Genomic DNA, 15093 nt, shown 5'->3' with positions numbered 1-15093 from the left:
TGAACCAAGCTTTACTCATGCATTAATGCAGCACACTCTGAGACGTAATAAGACACACTCTGGCACAGATGTCCAGTCTGCACGCTGGAATACAGGCTATTATGTCATGACCGTGACGCAGCTTCAAAAATTTGTTTCAAACCGGAAGTACGAATTTGCTTGAAATAATGCAAAAATAACCAATTTACACTTTTTAGTGAAATATAGGTGTCCTAATAGTGTTTTTAGCAGTGTGGGACACATATACGACTATTAACAGCTCAAAAAATGTGTTTTGGTGTTTCGTGACCCTTTAAATTGATTGAACAAAACAATTAAGATGTCCCATAAAAAAAAAATAAAAAAACTTCAAGAATTGTGTTGTTTTAGCTAGTTTTGTATGTATAAATGCAACAATGCAATTATTTGGAGCTCTTTTAAATATAGAAAATACTAAGAGAGTATATTGCACATTAAAATGACGTCATTATTTATTATTTTAAATTCTGCAGTTGGATTAGAGCTGAACAAAATATATTGCAATTTAAAAAAAAAAATATTATTATTATTATTTATTTTTTATATATTTTTTTGCTACAGGATCTGCAATGTTGAGTCTGCAATGTACAGTATGTTTCATGCAGTGGATGCTCTTCCAGTCTTAACCCAGTACTGGGAAACACCCATACACTTTGGCATTCACACACACACACACACTCATGCACTAAGGCCAATTTAGATCATCCAGTTCACCCATGCCACATGTGGGGTAAACCGGAGCACCCGGAGGAAGTCCATGACAACACGCGGAGAACATGCAAACTCCACACAGAAATGCCAACTGACCCAGCCGGGACTCAAACCAGCAACATTCTTGCTGTGAGGTGACAGTGTTAACCACTGAGCCACTGTGCTCCTCCTAAAGTACTTTTATATGCATAGGACTACAGAGGTTTTTGCAGACTGGAAAGCAGCAAAGCTCTGCTGCTTTCCTGCCGAGTCACACTCATCTCTCATCAGCATTTGCTTCAGTGTTTGACTGCTTTCAACCTTACTCTACAGCAACTCGCATGATTCTACACCCAGTCATGCAGTCATCAAACTACACTTTTGTTTGTTGTGAATACACGCCATCTAGTGGTGAATTTCATTTTTGTTCATTTAATTTTTTTATTTGAAAACAAAGGTATAATATATGGTTGTTTGTTGTTCAAAAAGTCACCTAAAAACCACAACTCAAATTATAGTGTAGATTATAAATATTAATAATGTAGTCATACATGTACTTTTATTTTGCTGGATGATCACAGTATTCATCACAAAATGTTCTGTCTTTCTCTCTCTTATTCCATCAGTTTGTGAAATGTGGCTACGCTGGGTCCAACTTCCCAGAGCACATCTTCCCGGCACTGGTGGGCCGACCTATCATCCGATCCACAGCTAAAGTGGGCAACATTGAGATTAAGGTGAGCTCCACATTCACACTCTGCCAGGTCACATAATTAACATGGCGTTTGTTTGTTTTTTTTAAATAATGTCAGAGATTTCTGTGCTTTTATGCCTTTGTTTACTGTTGAAGACAAATTTATGAGCCCTCCTGTGAAATTTGAATTCTTTTTCAAATATTTCCCAAGTGATCTTTTACATTTTTCACAGTATCTCCTTTTATATTTTTCTTCTGAAGAAAGTTGTATTTCATTTGCTTTGGCTGAATAAAAAAAATAAATAATAAAAACATTTTAAAAAATGTATACATAAGGTTAATATTATAAGTATTGCTGGGCAACGATACATTTTTCAAATTGTGAATATTCACAAGGTTATATGTGATTAATCACATTATGCACAAAAATCAATAGTGATTTCAAAAGAAGTGTACTTTTATTTTAAAAGTACCGAGTAAGTGTATGAACAAGTACAAAAACATAACAGTCCCATAACATTTTACAGTTAAAATTTTTATTTTAATTATTTATTTATTTATTTATTTATTTATTTATTTATTTATTTATTTATTTATTTATAGCAGTTTGGAAGTGTTTTAAACTGAAAATTTGCATTTAAGAGTTTACCATTTTGATCCATAATTTTTGTACCATCCTGTTCATATCATGGCAGCAGCGACTGTCCTAGCCCCGCCGCAAATGTTTTCATTGGTTGAGAAGTGAGATGATGCCTTTCTCAAGCCAATACTAAACAATCACCCTACCGCTTGTGACCTATGGCTTCCCAGTATGTGTAGAGCCAGTGTTTTAACATAGTTTGAAAATATTATATACTAAAAAACAGCTGCCTTAACATTTGATAAAATAATAATTAATTATATTAATAAGTTAACGCAAAACATAAAAAATCCATTTGGTTGCAGAACAAACCACTGTTGTCCAATGATTAATTAATGGAACTTGCCTGGTTAACCTAATTAACCTGGTTAAGCCTTCAAATTACTCTAGTATCTTGCAAAATATCCAGTAAAATATTTTGTACTGTCATCATGGCAAAGACAAAATTATTTAGTTATTAGAAAAAGAGGTATTAAAATCATTATGTTTAATTTAACAAATGTGTTGAAATGTTTCTCTCTATTAAACAGCACTTAAGATGGATGGATGGATGGATGGATGGATGTGGATGGGTGGATAGATAGATAGATAGATAGATAGATAGATAGATAGATAGATAGATAGATAGATAGATTGATTGATTGATTGATTGATTGATTGATTGATTGATTGATTGATTAATTGATTGATTCAGTCATTCTCAGGAGGGCAAATAGTTTTGTCTTCAACAGTAGGAACTACTTTTAAAATTTAATTTGCTTTGTTATTTGAAAGAAAGTCTTTAACGTCTCCTATTTGAATTTCTTGTCATATTTACGCTCTTTTTCTTCTGGTTCTTCACATGGTGAAGTAGAATAACAAAAAGATGGTAAGTGCAGTCTGCGTGCGCTGTGTTTAACACTTACCGCCTGCTGAGGAGATTGTGTTGCACCTTGCCGTATTTCAGGCGTGTTCATATAGTTGCCTGTCTTTAGGGTTTTTTAGTTCTTTTATTTGTTTTGTAAAATCTCTAATGCCTTATAACCATGGCTGGGTGATTTAGCAAAACATTTATTCAATCATTTTCCTTCAGCTTAGTCCCTTATTTATCAGGGGTCACCACAGTGGAATGAACAAAAGAAAACAAACAAATCAGAAACTTCAACATGCTTCTAAAGTAGCTTATCTAAATGTAATTGTGACTCACATGTAGCAGAATTCTCTTCCTCCATGGAGCAAATGTTTAATTAATTGCTTTTATTTAATTGTTTTTTTCAAATGACTGAAATAGTTGTACCATCATGTTACCAATTGCTAATTTGAAATGTATTTTTATTTTATAAAAAGAGAATTCACCTTCACTTTTTTATTTGATTTAGGTTATTTGAGAATTATTTCATTTGGAGAAGCACTATTTTATATCAATACATTTATAATTTTAGTTTAACCAAGCAGTTTATTATTATTATTATTTTTTTTTATTATTATTTTTTTTTATTATTTATCATTTGCATTGATACAACCATATGATAGTAATTTTATAATGACTATAAATAATTTATAAAGTGTTTATAGGTGTTTCCCAGTACTGGGTTGCGACTGGAAGGGCACGCGCTGCATAAAACATATGTTAGAATAGTTGGCAGCTCATTCCTCTGTGGTGACCTCTGAAATAGAAAATAGAGAAAGTGACCTCTGAAATAGAGAGTATATATATATATAAATATACTGCAAGTTAAAATGTTGGCGATGAGGTCTTAATGTATGGGCAGAGTCTTTAAAAAGGTCTTAAAATGTTTCGAATTTCATTCTGATTCCTGTATACACCCTGATACTCATATATATATATATATATATATATATATATATATATATATATATATATATATATATATATATATATATATATATATATATATATATGTATATATAATTCAAAAGTCAAAATTATTAGCTCCCTTTTGAATTTTATGAATTTTATGTTTTTTTTTTTTTTCAATGTTTCCTAAATGATGTTTAACGGAGCAAGAAAATTTTCACAGTTGTCTGATAATATTTTTTCTTTTGAAGAAAGTCTTATTTGCTTTATTTTGGCTAGAATTAAAGTAGTTTTTCATTTTTTTAAACACCATTTTAAGGTCAAAATTATTAGCCCCTTTAAGCTATTTTTTTTGATAGCCTACAGAACAAACCATCATTATACAATACTTTGCCTAATTACCATAACCTGCCTAGTTAACCTAATTAACTTGGTTAAACCTTTAAATGTCACTATAAGCTATATAGAAGTGTCTTAAAAATATCTAATCAAATATTATTTACTGTCATCAAGGCAAAGATAAACTAAATCAATTATTTGAAATGAGTTAATAAAACTATTATGTTTAGAAATGTGCTGAAAAAAAATCCTCTCTCCGTTAAACAGAAATTGGGGAAAAAATAAACAGGGGGGCTAATAATTCTGACTTAAACTGTATTTTGCAATCACCAATAAAATGAAACAACCGTCTCTTGAATTTAGTTCTTAGCTAATGCGCATGCGCACTTGAAAGGAACAAGATCATGAGGCCAACCTCCTTTTGTTCCTTTATTATTATGCTGTGTTTACACCAGACTTGCAAGAAGCGTCAAGAGCGAGTGATTTACATGTTAAGTCAATGCAAAGACACTAATAGACATCCTGCTGCGCGATAACCGCAAATGAGGGGGCACGAATGACGTGATTCGTGCGAATAAAGTGGTGCAAGTTGAGCGTTTTGCATAATTGATGCGCTTAACGTGCAAGTTTAAAAATCTGAACATCAGCGGACATTCGCGCCACGTTAACCAATCAGGAGCTTGCTCTTGTAGGGGTGTGATTATGCTTAGAAATGTGTTGAAAAAAATCCTCTCTCCGTTAAACACAAATTGAGGAAAAATAAACAGGATGGCTAATAAATCAGGGGGTCATATACATATATATGCATATAGCCACATTGAAAAGTGTATCAAGTCTGTTCATTAACAGTATCAAACTAAATCAAACAGATAAAATATAACAGTTTCCATTAATAACGTTATCACCCAGCCCTAAGTCTAACCTTAGTTTATTTTTTTTGTCTGTTTCTGTCTTAATTTATCTATCAAGGAGAATGATTTTGAGGTTTTATTTACTAATACGTATTTTACTATTATGTTTATTAGTTTTTTGTGTGCCTAATTTCAATTTTTATTCCAAAATTAGCCACAGAGCGATGCTCAAAGTGCTCTTACCCTGCACTTTCTCTTCTGTTTCAAAGTTGCAAATGTCTTTCACAGAACCTGGCAACCCTTCAGATCCCCACCAGACATTATAGCCTAATTTCCTTCTCCTCCTCCGGTCCGCAAATAGATTTAGCAGAAGTCTGCTTTAAGATGGAGGGAAATGTTGATGCCTCTGCACTTTGTGGAACTGCCCATCATCCTTTCTGTCTGTTCAATGTCCTCGGGCCTCTACAAATGATGTTTAAGGAACTAGACGAAAACCAAGAAGCTTTAAATAGGTTCTGATGTGTCAGTAGCAGCGTTCACAAGATATTTCTTTTCACATGCAGAACACTTCACTAAATATCCCTTCAGCTCAGATAAACAAAATGTTTCTGTGCCCAGGAAGTTGCTCAGACAGATGAAATTTGAAGACAGCAGGGCTCCATTGAAAACACATGGCATTACCAGACACGTCCTGTACTCCTGTACTGGTGCCAAAGAACACACAGTACTTGTGCAGACCATGATAATCCATACAATTAGCTTGCAGTGCTTCATCCAAGGCCTTGATGTTTATTAGAGGTGTTTGCTAAGCCATTTCGCAATTATAAGTGTAAACAAAAGGCTGCATTACATTATACTTAGCTATACCTCAGATTTATGCCCCGGTTTTATAGTATCTGGATGCAGACTTGCATTTGCAAGCTGAGACTGCATATCTTAGACTTGCAATGTCAGACACATCGGAGCTAGTGACGGCATTGTGAGGGGTAGGGTTAGGGGTTAAAAGCATTGCATGCAGCTCACCTTGCACCTGCACCAAATCTGCATCCAGACCCCTCTCCCCCAGTTTGCTAGCTGGTCCAGTCAACAAAAGATGCTGAAGTCAGAATGCATTTGAGTTGTGTTTTTTGCCTTGCTTTCAGTTGTTCAGTTGTGTTGCATTCAGTAGAGGTTAATTACCTTGCGTTCAGTTGAGTTCCGTTCGGTCGAGTTGCATTTGGTCGAGTTGCGTTCGGACGAGTTGTGGTCGGTTGAGTTGCGGTCGGTCGAGATACGGTCGGTTGAGTTGCGTTCGGTAGAGCTGCGTTCGTTGAAGCTGCATTTGGTCGGGTTACATTCGGTCAGGTTACGTTTGGTCGGGTTGTGTTCGATCGGGTTGGGTTCTGTTGTGTTGCATTCAATTGAGTTAGATTTGGTTGAAGTTGCGTTGCGTTTAGTTCTGTTGCATTCAGTTGCATTCAGTTGCTTTGCGTTGGGTTTAGTTGTATTGTTTTGAGTTGCATTATTGCGTTCAGTCCGGTTGCATTGAGACGCATTGCGTTCAGTTGCTTTGCGTTCAGTTACATTCAGTTACATTCAGTTGCGTTGTGTTCAGTTGCTTTGCGTTGAGTTGCGTTGCATTTTGTTCAGTTGTGTTCATTTACGATGAGTTGAGTTCAGTTGCATTGCATTGCGTTCAGTTGCATTGCATTACATTGTGTTTTGTTGTGTTAAGTTGAGTTATACTTTGTCTTTTTCAGAAAATGTATCTTGGACTCTTCCCCCAATGGCAGTACTTCATACATTGGACAAAAACATGATTTAGTTCATTTGCTATTACTTGAGCATTCCTGGAGTGATGTATACTCTCTTACATCAATCACTTTTGTGGCAACTTTAACATGATGTGCAAGTTGTGTTTTTGATTGAACTAAATAACCATACCAAGCCTGCATACCATAATTTTGTAAAAACTTCCCAAAACTGCTTTATAAAACAGCAACATAACGTTTTTGCTTACTCCAATCAGTCTGAGTATACTTAAAAATACATAGTCTTTGTTGGAACTTTGAGCAGATTAAGTCAGTGTGGGCTTTCCAAGTGAGTCTACGGTCAATGACCCACACTTTTTCGATAATATTACCATGGATAAATACTTGACTGCAATCACCCAGTCTTTTCGGGTCCACTATCACTTCCTTTTTTTCCACATTTGTTTTTTTCCACAGAGGTAACCTTGAAAAAGTAGTGTCTAATTGGTGAAAATTGGCACATTTGGCCCAATATAAAAGGTTAGAATGTGCAGTATCCCAAATCATTGTATGTTAAAATGAGTTTGCCTAAGATGTTTGTCTGATTTACTTTTTACACTAAAGTTGCAGTGAATTTCTTTCTTTTGTTGAACACTAAACAAGGTATTCTGAAGAATGTGAAAATTAAAAAGCAGTCATTGACATCTATAGTAGGAACAAAAAAATATGGATATCATTGGCTGCTTTTTTTCCAACCTTTTTCAGTACATCGTCCTTTGTTTTCAACAGAAACTCAAACAGGTTTGGAACAAGTGAAGGATTAAATGAAAATGATGAAAGATGACAATTTTTTTGGGTGAAATCAATTCCAAACAAAGGTTGTGAAGGTTCATCTAGAGAAGCTTTTGAATGAAAAAAGACTAACATATGCATGAAGATCTGCTGTTGTGCATGCTGGTTTTAGCAAATGAATGCAACATCTGTCCGTATGTCCATCTCACCTCAGCAGCCGTGTTTACTAGGGCTGCATGATACTGGGAAATCGATATTTCTTGCGATATAACATTTTCCTATAATAAAGCAATTCAAAAAACAAACAATTTATGTAATGATCACGCTAAAATAAACTAGGGATGTTCTAATTCCCTTTTTCCTTTCTCGATACCTATTCTGATACCAGAGCTCAGGTTATCAGCCGATACTGAGTACTGAACCGATACCTGAGCTCAGGGTATTGGCTGATACTGAATAATGAACGATACCTGAGCTTAGGGTATTGGCTGATACAGAGTAATGAACCGATACCTGACCTCAAGAGTGTCGGCCAAAACTAATTACTGAACTAATACTGAGCTCAGATAGTTGGTCGATACCAAGTAATGAACCAATACCTAAGCTCAGGGTATCTGCCGATACAGAGTAATGACCCGATACCTGGGCTCAGGTTATCGGCCAATACAAAGTACTGACCCGATACTGAGCTCAGGGTATCGGCCGATACAGAGTACTGAACTGATACCTGAGCTCAGTGTGTCAGCTGACACAGAGTACTGAACCGATAGCTGAGTGTGTATCTGTGGAAACAGTTGTGTATACTACTTGTCCTGTATAAAACTGTGAACATGCAAATAATTAGATACTGGAAATAAATGGAAATTATTGGTTATTGTCATTTCTCATCTCTTATTAGTGTTTGTTTTCAGCTTAAGGTTCATCTTCTAACCAATAGCAGTACAGCTCCTTCTGAGTTGGCGGGTATAAAGATTTTCAGCTTTGGCCCAGACTTTCATTTTAGTTCATCCCTCAAAAAACGTTATTTTTTGCACCTCTCTTCACTATGGATACCGAGCTTACTAATATCGCGATAACAATAATTTTCCGATATATTGTGCAGCCCTAGTGTTTGGTGTGCTTAAGCTCTTTCTATGAGCTGTTACAGAGGCTTCCTTGTGCCTCGTACTGTAACCCTGCACACAATGTGTATCGGCTGTGGTAAATCTATGGAGTTCTATTTGTGCCACAATTCTGTGTGCAAAAAAATCATGATTTTAATGCTAAAAATGGATTGTTGTATGCGTCAAGCATTTTTCGTGCAAAACATAATGAGTGCACAAAATTACTTGTTGCGCATACATATACAATTTTGCGTGCAAGAGATTATGTTTTGAGCCTGCAAAATGGCTTGTTCCACGGACGTTAACTCAGTTTTGAGGTTTTGTTGTCCCTTTTGTGCGCATGCAACATCAGCCGACTTGCTTGCTCAACAAAAACCAAGATACAATATGACAGGAATTCAGCCAATCAGATGCTTGCGAAATTCTGATTGACAACCAATCACAACATTCCTTGCATTACAGATGACTGCTGAAGAGGATTACAAGACACATTGTAAATAATTCATTTTAAAGGTCGAATGTCTACCACTCGATAGACGTTAGTAATTGACTATACCTGGACTTTTTAATAATTTGCTATTTTGTGTATTGCTAGTGTTTTTAGTCATTTATTATTGTTGGTGCTTTCTCTTAATTTTGGTTAGTTATTCATTTCCTTTTCGTATTTTAACTTTTATTAAAGTTAATTAAAGTGATTTAGTGCGCTAAAACATGATCTTTTGCTCACAGAATTGTGGTGCAAATAATTGCTTTTAAATCTGAGATTCTTGGTGCCATGCATCTGTTGTGGAAATACCATGCCACATTGAATTTGTTACTGATTTTGGTTTTGTCATCATAGTTTTGAGCTTTCAACGTTTGACCTGTGATTTACTCAGGATCTGATGGTGGGAGATGAAGCAAGTGAACTGCGCTCAATGCTGGAGGTCAATTATCCAATGGAAAATGGAATCGTCAGGAACTGGGATGACATGAAGCACTTATGGGATTACACTTTCGGTCCGGAGAAGCTCAATATCAACTCGCGTGACTGCAAGATCCTCCTCACAGAGCCTCCAATGAACCCGACCAAGAACCGCGAGAAGATCATAGAGGTGTGTGGAGTCTGACCAAATCACATTTCACCTTTTAATCCATTGAAAAGTGATAAGAAGTGATGCTCTCCGTAAATTCACATAACATTTCTTGTGTTATGTTGCTATAAATTTATGTTTGTATTAGTCATCTCCAAAAGTTTTTATTTGGATCTTTTTTATTTTGGAGACATTTTAACCTGGAGAGACTTGAAAGGAAATATTTTTAAATGTTAGTCCTCAAAAATGGAAAATAGTCTCTCTATCAACTCCTAAATGAGTCCTTCAAGAACAAAAAAAGTTGTTTAAAAAAAGTTGATCCGTCTTTTTCTCGCTGTCCTTTAGGTCATGTTTGAGACATACCAGTTTACAGGCGTTTACATAGCCATCCAGGCTGTGCTAACACTCTATGCTCAAGGTAAGTTAGCCTGTTTTCAAACTTTATTATGTTTTTTAACCTCATTATATGTAAAATAATTGCTTAACATGATGATTTAAAAAAGTTTTATCTGAGCAAATTTGTCCACTTTAAGCTCATTTCAAACATCGCATTATGTATTTGTGTTGTGCGACACCCAGGCCTTTTGACAGGGGTGGTGGTGGATTCGGGCGATGGCGTCACACACATTTGTCCTGTGTACGAGGGCTTCTCTTTGCCCCATCTTACGAGGAGGCTGGACATTGCGGGACGAGACATTACACGCTATCTCATTAAGGTAGAGAAGAGTTCACTGTGCTTCATCATCTTGGTTAAAACATTAAGTATAATTTTCAACTACCTAATTCAATAAGCTAAACATATTTTTAGTAACACGTTTTTTTAAACATTTGTCATGTGCTTAAGCTGAAAAATAAGATGCACAAACGCAGCAGTCAAACACACTATCTACATAAAACAACTGAAAAACAGCACTTTAGAGTAGAAATTTTAATGTAATGTCATTTAAATTAAAGTAACTCATAAGGTTTATTTGATTCAACTTTTAAAATATTTTTTTTACAGTGGACAAATCTAGTCAGTTTTAGTTTATTAAACAAAATCGTTACATTCGTTTAAATGTAAAAACCACCGCACGCCCATCGAAAATAAATTTCCATGGGGTAATTTTTCATTTTCCATGAGTCTATGTACAAGATGTAAAACAGAGAAAAAAATAATTTAATTTCCTACAGAGGAAAAATAACCATGATCAGTTTTTGCAATTTTTGATTGAGATGCTAATGGTCTAATCTGATTTAATGATTTATGCTAAGCTAAAAGTGACCCTGTCAGACCCTGAAAACTCGATTGATTAATTCTCAACTGATAAGACTTGTAAAATGAGCCTATTTCCAAGAATAAGTGTTCCTTTAACAGTGTTCTGAACATAGCAGGAATTAAAATGTATGAACAAAATACAAAGCAAATTATAGTGACAGTTATAAGTTTAGTTTACTTTATTTGGTTACAAAGTCAATGCAAGTTAATCAGCATTACTGTAAAATGTGCAAGTATTTACCCAAAAATCATTAAAATAGAGCCCCTAATGTCAAATGACTGGTCTCTGATGAAAACTGGCTGATAATTTCAGAAAGACAGAATCTGCAGACATGTTTTGCTATTTCTGTAGAGAATTTAGTAAAAAGAAAAAAGAAAACTGCACATTTATGCAGATTTGTTTTTAGAGAATCATAACTAAAAAATCGAAATTAGAACTAAATTAAGAAACAGTTTGAAACAAATCTTTGTGCTTAACAAACAAAATGAACTATGTAGGCTAGTGGATGTCTTCAGTGAAGTGCGTACAACACCATTTCCTTATCCACAAAAGTAAAGGAGTAAAGTAAAGGGTTAAAGTATAGAGAAAGTATAGTCCAATTGGAGCAGGCTCGTTCTTTATCCTTGCACTGCAGATGCTCTGCTTGACTGTTTTCTCGCTAGTGACACATTCAGTTTGGCCACTTACGAAGTCCGCCATGTAAATAGCAATTGCACCATCTGACTCTTAACGGGAATAGGAGATGAGACTGATAGGTTTAATGCACGTTATGCTCAAAACACACCTCTAACTCATCAAGAGAATAAGCACAACCATGTTAGACCATGCGCCAGTGTGGAAATTGTATTTTTCCATCCTTAAAATAGCAAAAATGGATTCGGAAACACTTAATGCTTTTGCGCCATGCACTTTAGACTTTGCGCCTAGATTGTTAAAAAAAGAGCCCTTAACATTTAACGTTAGCAATGCAAATCCAGTTATATCCACTTATTTAGAAAACAAATCAAGTCTTTCACATAATATATCTACTAAAAAACAGAAAATATTAACTGTATTGTAAATAAATTTTATAAAAATTTCTTCAATAATATTTAAATATTATTGAATAATAATTATTCAATAATATTACTCAAAAAAAAAACTGAATAAATATAAATTTACACAAGTAAATAAATTAATGGTGAGCTAGAAATCTGTAGCTTTCTGCACGTGCAGATTCCCTGTGGGCCTGCAGATAATTACTTAATTTGATTTATTCCATTTTTAATTAGTAATATTTTTGGCAATTTTTTATATTTCATTTCTTTGCTGTCCACAGTTGCTGTTGCTGCGAGGTTACGCCTTTAACCATTCAGCAGACTTCGAGACGGTGCGCATGATGAAGGAGAATCTCTGCTATGTGGGATACAACATCGAGCAGGAGCAGAAGCTCGCTCTGGAGACCACCGTATTGGTGGAGTCCTACACGGTCAGTTTCACGCGACACTCAGAGGAGTTTCATGATCCGTTTTAGCGCAAGGCTGCTTTCTGAAAAGGTGTTAACAGCCTGCCGGGCGAAAGTATCTTTCTCGCCGAGACTTTTTGAAAGTTACGGTTCAAATGGGGCAGTATGTGAGGCAGAGGTTTTTCTGGCAGGAGCTTTTAGTGTGTGGTTTCACAGATTTCCCGCTGGGACACATTTCCAGAGTAAAATGCACCCTGGATTAGATTTACCAGCAGGGAAATTCTTCAGAGATGGAGATTCTGTCAGTGAAACTGCACACGTTGCTGGATTCCCATTGGCTGCTCCTATGTAGAAATCTGATATATGTGCAAATCACATAATAAACATTTGAGTTGATATTTGAACATTTTAAGACACTGGAAACCCTGTCTGATATAAATAAATACTATATATATTAGGGATGTAACGGTATTGTAAATATCGTCATACCGCAATATTAATTTTTTTCGATATTACCGTAGTCGCATGACTCTTTGTACTAAGACTCTTTTGTACTAAAATGGCGGCTCTATTGACACATTCCTTCCAATAGACAACGACAGGGCAGACGACATCTAATGTAAATATCTATTACTTTAAATGATTAAAATGTCAATAAAAGTCACTTTTTTTTGTACTTTTTAACGTTAAACATTGTTGGAGGAAAGATCAAGTGCACATAAGGCATTCAAAAGCATAAATAGACAGGGAGAAATACAAAATACAAACATGAATCACAAAATACAGATAACTGCTCATTGACTGCTATTTTTTACAGTGTGCATCGTTAGATTTAATTTACAAACTTTGTCATTTTTAGGGCTTTTATTCTTTTAAGCCACAATCAAAAGCATATATTTTGAAACAAGTGAGGCTGTGTGGTGTCTGTAGTCACTCAACCAGCATGTAACATCATTTCCTGCATGGCTTCAGTCTTTACAAGCTGGTTAACTGTTCATTTCCGACCTCTGGACGCTCCTCAATGGGCTCTTTATACACTCCCACACAGCCAGCAGCCGTCGCCATTTTCCCATTAGTCACCATGTGTTACACTTCAGACTTTGCTCAGTCCAGCCAGTCAAACAGGAACGTCTCATGATCAAGGCCAATTTGAAGTAACCAAGCATGTGATAAGAAAGAGACAAATGTTGACACGAGGTGTGGTTGGTTATATATACCACAGTATTTATCAGACCGGATGCTTCTCATAAATCGTAAATATTTGCTGTCCTGCTGCCACTTGAGCTGGTTTAATAATTCGGCTCACAAATCTCTTGTCTTTTATTTTATCTTCTTCTAAAATGCGGAAGTGCACCTGTCGCGATTGTCTTAGAACTTCCAGTTCAGTCGCCTATGGGAGAAATGATTAGGAATAATAAATAGCAGAAAACGGTCAAACAACTTGCTCTACAAACAAATGTTTGCATGACTATATAGACCAGGGGTGGCCAACCCTGTTCCTGGAGAGCCACCTTCCTGCAGATTTCAGTTGCTACCCTGATCAAACACACCTGAACCAATTAATTAGGACCTGAACACCGCATGATAATTACAGGCAGGTGTGTTTGATATTGGTTGCAACTGAAATCTGTAGGAAGGTGGCTCTCCAGGAACAGGGTTGGCCACCCCTGATATAGACCAAGTAGAATAATATAATAAGGAAATATCCGTTTGCAACATCAAACAGCAAAACGAGCCGTTTTTAATGTCTGAAAAATGAATGGAAGTGAATGAGACCTGAAGTCTCAAGCCAAAAAGATTCAAATGGCAGCGCCCACTCGTCGGTGAAGAATAAGGTGAATACAGCTGAAGTTCAAATTTTAATCGCCCGTGTGAATTTCTTTTTCAAATATTTCCCAAATTATGTTTAACAGCGCAAGGAAGTTTTCACAGTATTTCCTATAATATTTTTTTTCCCTCTGATTTGTTTTCAGGAAGTTGTGGTTTCAGTCATCTAAAATGTGAACAAACTGTGTAAAACAAAATGTGATTTTGAAAATACTTATGTTCGTGTGAACATGGCCTAAGATTTCCTACGTACACATATTATATTATTTTCTGAGATAACTTGATAGGATTCTCATTCTAAGGTTGTTTACACTAATGCATTTTAGTTTTACGTTTTGCTACGGTTATGCCTTCCGTCCACACTAGCCCGGAGTTTTTCAGTCCCAAAAACGAAGTGTTTTTGAAATGCTAAAGAGGCCGTTTTCATTTTAAAACGCCACTGCGCTGTGTCAGTGTGGATGGGGGGAAAATGGAGACATCTGAAAATGGAGGCATGCTGTAGATATTCGACATCTGATTGGGGCTTTTTCCTCAATATTAAGTACACCGAGTTCAGTCTTGCATCCTTCTCTTCTAAGTTCAGACTTTGCAAGTTTGATATGAAAAACTAACTAAAACTAACATGTCGGGTAAATCTTCAAAGGCAACAGTGTACTTTATAACGTCATTCACAGCACCCTGGCTACAGTACGTAGTTTCACTATCTTAATGATAAAATAAAAACATGATATAAGGAACCGCCTATTTTTATTTTGATACTCCCTTAACAGACACCGAAAATGTTGAGGTGTCATGTAGCTGAATATTTACATGACCGTCATCTTCACTGTATGCA

The 15093-nt window shown here is 35.7% G+C and overlaps 1 protein-coding gene and 1 long non-coding RNA gene across 5 annotated transcripts in view; one reads left to right on the top strand and one right to left on the bottom strand.

Moving 5' to 3' along the window:
- The window catches only part of LOC141377107 (uncharacterized), a 477282-nt gene that overhangs the window by 186112 nt on the left and 276077 nt on the right, over positions 1–15093 (bottom strand). The gene's annotated exons all lie outside the window — the stretch shown is intronic.
- actr2b (actin related protein 2b) overlaps positions 1–15093 on the top strand; it is a 31862-nt gene that overhangs the window by 2703 nt on the left and 14066 nt on the right. For 2 of the 4 annotated variants that reach the window (XR_002459806.2, XM_021480582.3), the window contains exons 2-7: positions 1335–1445; positions 2896–2910; positions 9534–9749; positions 10074–10146; positions 10308–10444; positions 12306–12455. Coding sequence is in view for 3 of the 4 variants with exons in the window: in XM_021480582.3 (XP_021336257.1) it covers positions 1335–1445; positions 2896–2910; positions 9534–9749; positions 10074–10146; positions 10308–10444; positions 12306–12455 (702 nt within the window). In the remaining variant the exon portion in view is untranslated. The remainder of the gene's footprint in view (positions 1–1334; positions 1446–2895; positions 2911–9533; positions 9750–10073; positions 10147–10307; positions 10445–12305; positions 12456–15093) is intronic. The other 2 variants (NM_001017542.2, XM_005169510.5) reach the window with 1 other exon arrangement.

This window comes from Danio rerio, chromosome 13 (genome assembly GCF_049306965.1).
Source record: "Danio rerio strain Tuebingen ecotype United States chromosome 13, GRCz12tu, whole genome shotgun sequence".
NCBI classification, from domain to species: domain Eukaryota; kingdom Metazoa; phylum Chordata; class Actinopteri; order Cypriniformes; family Danionidae; genus Danio; species Danio rerio.
The sequence above is the reverse complement of the archived record's forward strand: the minus strand, read 5'-3'. Positions and strand labels throughout refer to the sequence as shown.